The sequence below is a fragment of the Dreissena polymorpha genome, chromosome 5 (genome assembly GCF_020536995.1).
Source record: "Dreissena polymorpha isolate Duluth1 chromosome 5, UMN_Dpol_1.0, whole genome shotgun sequence".
NCBI lineage: Eukaryota > Metazoa > Mollusca > Bivalvia > Myida > Dreissenidae > Dreissena > Dreissena polymorpha.
The window spans coordinates 43,563,177-43,574,235 of NC_068359.1; the positions used below are offsets into that span (position 1 = coordinate 43,563,177).

Consider the following 11,059-nt stretch of genomic DNA (forward strand, 5'->3'; position numbering starts at 1 on the left):
GTTTTCGTCACATTACTCAATGTAGGATTTGACTGGGTCTGGGAAATAGAACATAGAAAGCAATTTTGATCTACTGGTTGGTAAAACCATCTATCTATTTAAATAAACCTAGACCAGACAATATTTTAATTTAGCTGTTATGTCCAACCAAAACAAGTTTTACATATCTATTTTTTTGTCGGACACAAAGACTGCCAGTTTTGGAAATAAAACTGGACCTCAGGAAATTTTATCAGATATGTCCGAGGTCAGACGTCTTTCACATGTGTTGGTTAGGTAAAATCAAATTTGTGTGTGCAGAAAAGTCAAGGAATTTAGCTTGCAAATTTAATTGGCATACCATTAAATTCATGATTATTGAAATGATTTGATGATGGTTTCATTTTAGTATTTACCTGGGCGCCTCGTCGATGCTTCTAGTGGTGGCCTACCCACTTGCCAAACGCTTCACTTACTGGCCACAGGTCCTGCTTGGTAAGACATATATCATGGTACAGTTCGTAAGTTTACTCCATTTTCATGTAGCTTAATTGCATCAAATGCCAATCAATGGCTTGTGAAACACTGTGTTGCCAGGATTGAACCAGTTATTGGTGTCTTTGGTGGATATTTTTAAAACGCTAAAATGGACTTATATTTTGTTTAAATGGTTTGAAATGGCAAAACATTTTCCAGACTGAAAAAAACATTTTGTTGTCCATACATTTTAATTACAACTCTCCCCTCTCACCCCACAGTGAAGATGGTGACTTACCCTCTATTAAAGTTTAAAAAAGCGATATCAAGTCTTCTTTGTGTATGCCTGGCTTACATAATTTTGTAACTGAATATTGCAAGGCGTGTAGTAAATACTTAATTGTCCCAATAATTTTTCTAACGCATTTAAGGAATTTGAAATGACTTGGCACTGTATTAGATAGTTCATTGCACACTAGAATATCAAAACTTGCCTTGAATGTAATACTTCAAGATCAACAGTCAAGATACAGCACTGATTTCAAGGCTATATATAAGGGTCAGAGCGATTTCAAATAATTTTTCATCCTAGAAATACTTGAGTCAAATAATTGTTAAGGAAGCAAATAAGCCAGTGTTAAAAAACCTAGGTGACTAGACAGTACTTCATAAACATTGAGGGAAAGCTCTTTTAGTAGCTTATTTAACTCAGGTCTCTGCCCTAATCATATTATTCTCTAAAATAAAATTCACCATCTTAAAATCCAATTGGTTCTTATTACCGGTATTTATATATTATAGTTCCTATTCCTGCTGTTTTATAGGGTTGACATTAAACTGGGGTGTGCTGATAGGCTGGTCGGGGGTGCAGAGGTCCCTCCAACTGCCCGCATTGACCCTTTACACCGCCTGTGTTCTCTACACCATGATTTACGACACTATTTACTCCCATCAGGTACCAGATAGGTCTGCATGCATAAATGCAAGCAACATATGTGTTGTTTGTGTTTATACACATGTGGGCACTTACAATTATAGTTCGCTTCTTGTGCTTTCATAGCTTGCAATAGTTTTTGATCAAATTTCTTAGTTCAATACTACGCCATAATATCTCACTTTCCCCCATTAATGCATGTGGACATGTTGTATATATGTTGTATTTAGTGTAACACTGTTATAACAACACTTTATATCGAGTAAGTCATCCAATAACTATAGAGCCATGTCCTTTGTACACAGAAATCTGAAATTTACCGTACGATAGTTTCATAATTATGATGGTTTTTATCAACTATGATGAGGTAATTAAATGAAGACTGTAAACTACATTCCTTTTAATCTTGATTTTGTAATGTCACATGTCACCGTCTATTCTGTCTTTTTATTTATAAACTTGATTTATTCACAACCCCATTTGTGTTTTTAGCTCACCTGAGCACAATATGGCTATAGTAAAACCTTGTTCACACTCTAGAGGTCACATTTATTTTCCGATCATCATGAAATTTGGTCAGAAGATTTGTCCCAATTATATCTTGGATGAGTTCGAAAATGGTTTTGAATGCTTTAAAAACATGGCCACCAGGGGCGGGGTATTTTTCCTTACATGGCTATATATGGCTATAGTAAAACCTTGTTAACACTCTAGAGGCCACATTTATTGTCCAATCTTCATGAAAATTGGTCAGAAGATTGGTCTCAATGATATCTTGGATGAGTTCGAAAATAATTATGTTTGCTTGAAAAAAATGGCTTCCAAGGGGCGGGGCATTTTTCCTTATATGGCTATAGTAAAATCTTGTTAACACTCTAGAGGCCACATTTTCTTTCGATCTTCATGAAACTTGGTCAGAAGATTCATCCCGATAATATCTTGGATGTGTTTAAAAATGATGCCGGTTGGTTGAAAAACATGGCTGTCAGGGGGCGGGGCATTTTTCCTTACATGGCTATAGTAAAACCTTGTTAACACTCTAGAGGCCACATTTATTTGCCGATCTTCGTGAAACTTGGTCAGAAGATTTGTCCCAATAATATCTTATCTCAGGTGAGCAACTTTGGGCTTTTCAGGCCCTCTTGTTCTATTAAAAATACTAATAGCATGATTCAAATAAAATATATTACTCCATATAAAGTTGTACAATTAAATATTTGGCTGTGAGCATGAATTGCATGGAAATTCCTTATTTACATGTCAATTAGATTGGCAATGAAACTTGCATGTTGGAAATGTGAGTTAAATGAAACATTTCTCAGTAATTTGTTTCAAACCCTTCAACATTACATAAGTTGATTGTTTAATAGTTTTTTGGTTAGTTAGCACTGAATGGCATTATGTTGTTTAACTAGAGAGGCCAACGTTATGAACGAAGAAATTAATTAACTTTCTGAGCCATTAAATTATTAAATGTTACGGCTTGCTTGAATTTTGTACAGAAAGCTGAAAGAAGATAATTTTGAAAGTATGCAATCTCAATTTGAAAGTCACAAAAAAAACGCAGGCAAAAATATTGTGTTTGCAATTGTCCATTTATTTTGATGCCTATAAATAGTTTTAACATGAATGTCCCTTTATTTTTTTCCTACAAATATTGAGTTCACAATGGCCCCTATACTATCAGCTGTTGTGTTACCTATGTGTTTGTTCAATTCCTAGGTCTTGTGCATATCTCAAAGCCCAGTTCCTTACAGCACACCTCAGATTGTTAAACTGGTTGAAACAGGGTTGCTTTAGCAACTAACAGTTTGGGAATTTTAAACTTGATTTGTGCTCTTACTTTCAGTCTGAATTAAAGCGATTGAAACTCTATGCATTCTTTCAGAGCTATCAGTTATCACTTATTGGCAGATTTTGTCACATTAGAATGAAAAGGGCCTGTCTTAAATATTACTAAAGAGAAGATATTTCATTTGTATGCTAAAGTGGCAATCTTTAGTACCTTTTTACCAGATTGCCTTTTTGACCTTAACCTTTTGATTTAACCTCTAGGGCTGACCTTCAATTATGGGGCAATGGTTGGCTGGTGTGCTGTAAAGAACGGTTTAGATGTCCCTGTCTTACCCCTTTATGCAGCCTGTATATGCTGGACACTTTTCTATGACACTATCTACGCTCATCAAGTGAGTAATGTTTGTGTACCATGTGTTAATTTGAAACGTTTTCTTGCACTTAATTTTACATCAAAAACGGAAGCTTTGTTGATATTTTTTTCCAGTTTTGCATTTGCATGACATTCACTGTTAATATTCAAAAGGTATAGACAATTAAACATTTTGATATAGCTACCCATATTTAATCTGTATAACATATTGATTAAAACAGTGAATGTGTTGATTGACATTTCAAATGCATCACATTTTGTACCTCTAAAGCAAATCTATATATAACTTCACATATTCTTTAGCAGTTAGTACTGGCTGTATTAAAATTTCTAGAAATTCTTTTCTTGGCTATTCGTGGATAAATGTTATGTTGCTTTATATTTGGCTGTTGGTTTTGGGTCATTTTTTTCATCTCTATGTTGTCAATGCAAAGGAAATGCATCAAATACTGCCTGTACTAGATCTTGCAAATGTTTGTGGACTGGAAAAACTCCTATTACTCCTTTTTCAATTTTTATTCAGGAAAAATTATCACTCAAAATGATAGAAATGTCCTTCAAAATACTGTGAATTTAAAGTCATTATATACTAGTGCAATGATAGTCAATGATTTGTATGTCTGTCCACATTTGGGGAGAGCATAGTCAATGATTTGTATGTCTGTCCACAATTGGGGAGAGCATAGTCAATGATTTGTATGTCTGTCCACAATTGGGGAGAGCATAGTCAATGATTTGTATGTCTGTCCACAATTGGGGAGAGCATAGTCAATGATGTGTATGTCTGTCCACAATTGGGGAGAGCATAGTCAATGATTTGTATGTCTGTCCAAATTCTAATTTTGATTTCTGTTGTTGTTTTTTTAGTTGATAATTTATATCAAGTTTGCGCAATGGTTTCCTGTCAATATCTCCAAAAAATGAATGAAGCTTATATAATATAACAACAAACATTATACAACATGTAACTTTGTATCAACCCCTCAAATGCTGTTTCAGATACAGTAGTTGGGATCAAGATAAGTTCCATTTAAGAAAAGACTAATTCAGCTAGAAACAAATGAATTATTTCAATTACTTTATACATGTACTGTGATACCTTATGCATGAAGGTTTCTGGGCTCAGGGTCAATGCAGCTTTAGGGATTTGTTGCTCATTAGAAAAACTTTATAATTTGATATCAGATATAATATAACATCAATGGGCTGGTTCTATACAAACAGTGAAAACAACAATAACTTGTGGTAATATACACATTTTAAATAAATGGTGTGCTGGTCAGATCAAAGTTATTTGAACTTAAAATAGATAAACTGATTCCTTTTTATGTCCCCCACTATAGTAGTGGGGGACATATTGTTTTTGCCCTGTCTGTTGGTTGGTTGGTCTGTTGGTTGGTTGGTTTGCGCCAACTTTAACATTTTGCAATAACTTTTGCTATATTGAATATAGCAACTTGATATTTGGCATGCATGTGTATCTCATGGAGCTGCACATTTTGAGTGGTTAAAGGTCAAGGTCATCCTTCAAGGTCAGAGGTCAAATATATGTGGCCAAAATTGCTCATTTTATGAATACTTTTGCAATATTGAAGATAGCAACTTGATATTTGGCATGCATGTGTATCTCATGGAGCTGCACATTTTGAGTGGTGAAAGGTCAAGGTCATCCTTCAAGGTCAGAGGTCAAATATGTGGCCCAAATCGCTTATTTTATGAATACTTTTGCAATATTGAAGATAGCAACTTGATATTTGGCAGGCATGTGTAACTTATGGAGCTGCACATTTTGAGTGGTGAAAGGTCAAGGTCATCCTTCAAGGTCAGAGGTCAAATATATGTAGCCCAAATCGCTTATTTTATGAATACTTTTGCAATATTGAAGATAGCAACTTGATATTTCTCATGCATGTGTATCTCATGGAGCTGCACATTTTGAGTGGTGAAAGGTCAAGGTCATCCTTCTAGGTCAAATATATGGGTCAAAATTGCTCATGTAATGTAACTTCTGCAATATTGAAGCTAGCAATTTTATATTTGACATGCATGTGCATCTCATGGAGCTGCACATTTTGAGTGGTGAAGGGTCAAGGTCAAGGTCATCCTTCAAGGTAAAACGTCATATAGGGGGACATTGTGTTTCACAAACACATCTTGTAATAACTTTATTTTTGATATGAGCCTAAAATTTAATGTGTCTTGAAGCTTGGGGTTGCATTTGGGGCCGATTGGCTCAGGGTCACGATCACAGTTACTTAAAATAGTAAAATGTTCTTCGCTCTGAAACTTGAGTTTGGATGAAGGTATTGAGCTGAAATTAAATTAGATATGTTATGATATACGTGTATATATGAGTCGCGTTCTGAGAAAATCTGGGCATAATGCATGTGCGTAAAGTGTCGTCCCAGATTAGCCTGTGAAGTCCGCACAGGCTAATCAGGGACGACACTTTCCGCTGTTATAGTATTTTTAGTTTCAAGGAAGTCCCTCCTTACCGAAAATCATTGCTTAGGCGGAAAGTGTTCGTCCCTGATTAGCCTGTGCGGATTGCACAGGCTAATCTGGGACAACACTTTACGCACATACATTATGCTCAGCTTTCTGAGAACACGACTCATATATTATGTTCCTGTAGGCTTGCCATTATTAATGCGTTATGGGTAATTTGGGATGAGTTTGAAGAAAGTCTTTGTATTTACATGTATCCATAACATATGAAATCTAAAATAATATTTTCTGGGGCTCCCCCAAAAAAGTGCAAAAATGTTCATTTGGTGACCAGCTGCCTATTCCATTTTAGCCTTTCTGAAACATTTAAAAATAATTCTAAGGCAAATTTCTTGCTAATATAATAGCTTTATATCTGTTTAAATGTTAAACAAATTATTTCTTGGATACATGATTCCTGTGCCATCTTGGTAAGAGGACACACAATATAGTTGCTACGCAAAAATAACTTTCACATGTATAGCAGCTCAGAGATCGGTTTACATATAAGTGAGCAACTGCCAACCTTATAGCAGTGTTGTTTTAAAATAAGATTCAGTTTGTGAATGTTGCATGAAAATTTTAGTGTATGCTAATATACTACACTGGTAAATAAAATAAATACTATTATATATTTGTGTATCAGTAAAATATTGTTTGCCAGATCTTGCTGTTTACATATATAGTTAAAGTTCTACCAATACTGTGTATTAGTTCAATATATGTGAAATGTTGTGTTAAATATTTTGTTTTGTTCTTTAAAAGTTCTAAATGTCTCGACTACTGTCGTCAAATTTCTCAAAATGTTCATGTAATGTTTTTGTTTCATGTAAAAAATAACATATGAAACATGATGTATATGATATGAATCATTATATGTGTCCTTAAAAAATCTAGAGTGAAATGCCTGATGCCATTTTCCTAGGACAAGTACTATGACATGCTGATAGGAGTGAAATCTACGGCTCTGAAGTTTGGGGACAGAACCAAGCTATGGTTGACTGGGTTTGGGAGTGCGATGATTGGTCTGTTGGGGCTGACGGGACACCTGTGTGACCAGACCTGGCCCTACTATGTTGCCCTGTCCACTACTGCAGCCCATCTGGCTCATCAGGTACTGGATTTTAAGTGTTATGCCGTTGGATGTGGATAAATCAAAGAAAGTGCAAATTACACTTTTTTGCACTCGTTTCACACTTCCACTCATGATGAGTGGTTAGCCAATTGTTTAAATTTTTATTTTCTGTTATAACGAGTGGATACAAATTGATAATCTACCAAAACCAACGAATGTTCCAGTTATTTATGCTTTTACAAGTTTGTTTACATGTTTATAGTGTTAAAGTGGATAAATTTGCAGAAAAAATAGCATCATGATGTCAAACAACTTAAATAATATCATTGTAAAACAGTGAAAATTATAGATACCTGTGATTTACTTGTTTTAAATTACCAATATTTCCCTAAAACCCAAAGGAAAGCATTAAATGAACTAGAGCTTGAAGCATATGTGCTCAAAGTCCCAATTTAGCACGCATTCCTGCTTGTTTGGATGTTTGTTCTTCTGTACAAAATTGGGACGATTTGTCTCAACATTTGTAAAAAAACAATTCTGGTACCATTATTTCCGTATAAGTCACAATGAAAGCTCAGTTTGACGAAAGCGTTCCATCACTTATCCCTGTATTACCCTTTCATAGGAAACTTGCTAGCCATATTTCCAAGAGTTGTAGTGGACACCTATTAGTAATGTGTCCATATTGTCACGTTTTAACACTACGGTTTTCTTATAACAATGTTCCCTGGTTGCTATCAATAGCGGTATTACAATTGTTAAGGCATGAGTTTCGAACACTAAATAGCTTTTTTTTGGATGGAGGTATTGCACTGACATTGTGTATGTAGGTACCTCATGCTGACCTAGGTTATTATTTAAATTTACTTAATAAACAAGCTGTTGAAAACCTAGTGTCATGGTGTTGCCTTATTTATATTTAAAACTTAAAAAAAATCTCCTGGAAGGCAAGGCCCAGGGATGAAATATTTGTTTTGTTATGTCATTTGGTGGACCTCTACCAAGATTTCTCAAATCATCCCACTGTTTCCTTTAAATGTATACAATGAAATCTTTTAAAATCTTACTTTCACATACTACTTAAAAGCCTGGATATTTAGTCTTAAGCAACGAGCAGAGGTCCTGTACAATGCTTCTTTTAACTATGCCCCTGGGATAAAAGCTCGATATGCCCCAGGGATCACATGTTATGTATAGACTTGCATTGAAAAATGACTAATGAAAACTGCTCTGAAACCACATGACCCAAAGGTTTGTTGTCGGGTATATAACATCATTATAGTGGGTGTGGCGAGCCAGTCAAACCCGACTAGGTCTAGGTCCGACAATATAAAGTTTTGGGGGCAAGTCACTGCAATACACGCCTCACGTTTACACCTTTATTTCCTCTACATAAACAGTGCCGCTGACGACACCGACGTGAACAAGTACTACGTAGACAGTGACGTCTACGACGGTTATGGCAACGATGACAAAATGAGAAGACTTTGACGAATATGGCGATTACAAATGTGTTCTAATTGACGTTTCTGTCATGTATCATCCACGAACAATCTTTGTGACGTTAGTGACGTTTGTGACGGTTATCTGTAATTAACAATGCAAATGAAAAGTATAATAAGCAAATGACAATATGAAGAATCTAAAAAACATGTGTGTAATAATAACATAATATTATGAAAATTACACAACAATGGTCTCAACTGATACAATAACACATAATTGAAATGAAAACTATATTACATTCACAAATGACTGTGTGGTTTTCCTTTACCCTTATTACAGAGTTCATTAATCAGACTTAAATAGTCACTCAAACCAAAAATGTATCAATTAATTTACACATGTAGAAAAAATGCAAAAAACATAATACAAATCAATAACCATAGAATAACAATATTAAGTTACTGAACAATGCCTTCTCAATCCCCCAAAATTTATATTTCGTTAATGAGAAACACGACCCACTTGTTTCAGAGTCTTAACTTGTTCTGCGGGCATCGGGCGTCGTTTCAATCGGACGTAAATTAATTATAAATAAAACCATGCAAATTACATCATTTTGACCAATCAAATTCTAGTATTAGCCCCAGCAACCACTTCTAAATATACCCCTTACTAAATTTGGAGTTCCGGAAATGCCATGACCATATTCGAAGTGTTGAAACTTCAAAGAATTGATAAGCATTAGATGTGACACAACAATTAAAATATATGGGTGGTCGACATTCCCAGTCCCGGAACACCGTTATTGTTTTATCATCATCCTGCTATATGAACAATGGTGCTAGTCTGCAACAGTGGGATTCTACCAAATTTATTCAAATGTTTAATATATGGTTGAAATTGTTCCCTTAATGTACATTATAGTACAAACTCTCATAGTCAAGATCACATAGAGAATTCAGGTGAGTGATTCAGGGCCTTCATTGCATTCTTGGTTAGTACGAGGCCAACGTCTTTCCATCTTACTAACAATACAACAGAACTTTGTGTTGTAATAATTCAAACAGTACAACAGGTATGATCATGAAGCTTGGTTAACATATTGAGCTATCAGTTTGTAAATCTGTTTCTCTGCCTATCTGCTTACTGACTTTGACTATAGGAAAATCAACCAAAAAACAAAAAAAACAAAAAAAACAAACACGTATTAATGCCGAGCTAAGCCTTAATTTATCAGTCAGCATTCCGCTGAAACATGACTGGCATGTATGTGCACCGACCCCGGGATCGAACCCAGGACCTCTGGATTTTAACGCAAGCGCCTTCTCCACTGAGCTACGGAGGCACAACCATTAGCATGTTTGTAATGATTTTCCCTTGCATGTTCTCCAGATTTACATGTACTAGCATTGGTGGCAAATTGAAAGTGAAATCATTTCTGCGCCCATGCTCCCTTCACCTCTGAGTCAAGTTGGGCAGGTGTCAATTAAATGACATTTGTACATGCACAAAGCACTGTAGATCCAGCTCACCCAGACAATATGTGAGTTTGTTAACTGACCTCGTGATATTCTAAAAAACTTTTAAAAAATTGGCAAGAATCCAAACAAACATTTACTTGCTGTTTTAGTTGTACACTGTGGACCTGGACAATCCCGACGACTGCATGAAGAAGTTCAAGGCCAACACACAGCTGGGTGCAGTCATGTTTGTGGGCATTGTGTTGGGAACCTTGCTCAAACCCCATCAGGATGAGGGGGACGAGGAAGACTCTACCTGATCACTGAAACTGGAAGATTACGGGAGCTAATTGAAAGTGCTTGATGCAATGTCCTTTTTAAGAATGTACTAGATTGATGATAACTTAATTGATTTTTGAGTGGGAACACTGTTGAAACCTGGCCATTCAGAAGGGGGAAGTCTCTGTGTGAAATCTTAAACTGACACTGTATGAGTGCTTGATGCAAGGACCTGAGACTGTGAGCGTTGAAAAGATAACCTGTGTGCAAATTTCTTCAAGTATTTGTGTCCTTTAATACATGAACGTATGGATAAATAAAGTAAATGTTTGTCTACTTATAGCTTAAATGTTGCAGTTAAAAATTAAAGCAATAAGTATGAGAACACATAAACCGTGGTATTATATTTTAGTTTATAATGCAATGGTCTATCTTTGATGTAAAAAAACTATGTTTATTGCTATTTTATAAAATTTGTGTTATAAAGTGTTATGCAAGTAAAAAGTAGTTTGTTACTCCATTAACATTGTTTGTTACAAAGACTTTGTTCTTGATTTAATGCTTCTTATTATGGGGCTTCTTCTTGTCCATAAGATGGAAGTTATACCCTTTACCGCTCATTTTGAACTGTTTGTAAAAACATTGTTATTGTAACAAAGAAAATCAGATGGCATGGCATGCTGTCATTATTTTATGCTGATGCATATGGCCACTTGTTCTTTGCTTCTGAGCTTCAAATGGTTAACAAGGTTGTT

The 11,059-nt window shown here is 35.4% G+C and overlaps 1 protein-coding gene across 5 annotated transcripts in view; it reads left to right on the top strand.

Moving 5' to 3' along the window:
• LOC127832345 (4-hydroxybenzoate polyprenyltransferase, mitochondrial-like) overlaps positions 1-10,844 on the top strand; it is a 45,848-nt gene extending 35,004 nt beyond the window's left edge. For 4 of the 5 annotated variants that reach the window (XM_052357764.1, XM_052357767.1, XM_052357765.1 and 1 more), the window contains exons 6-9: positions 389-474; positions 3,446-3,576; positions 6,970-7,158; positions 10,196-10,844. In XM_052357764.1, the coding sequence (XP_052213724.1) occupies positions 389-474; positions 3,446-3,576; positions 6,970-7,158; positions 10,196-10,345 (556 nt within the window). In that variant the 3' untranslated portion in view covers positions 10,346-10,844. Of the gene's footprint in view, positions 1-388; positions 475-1,280; positions 1,412-3,445; positions 3,577-6,969; positions 7,159-10,195 lie in introns of all 5 variants that reach the window. The other variant, XM_052357763.1, reaches the window with a different exon arrangement.
• Positions 10,845-11,059: the final 215 nt, after the last annotated feature.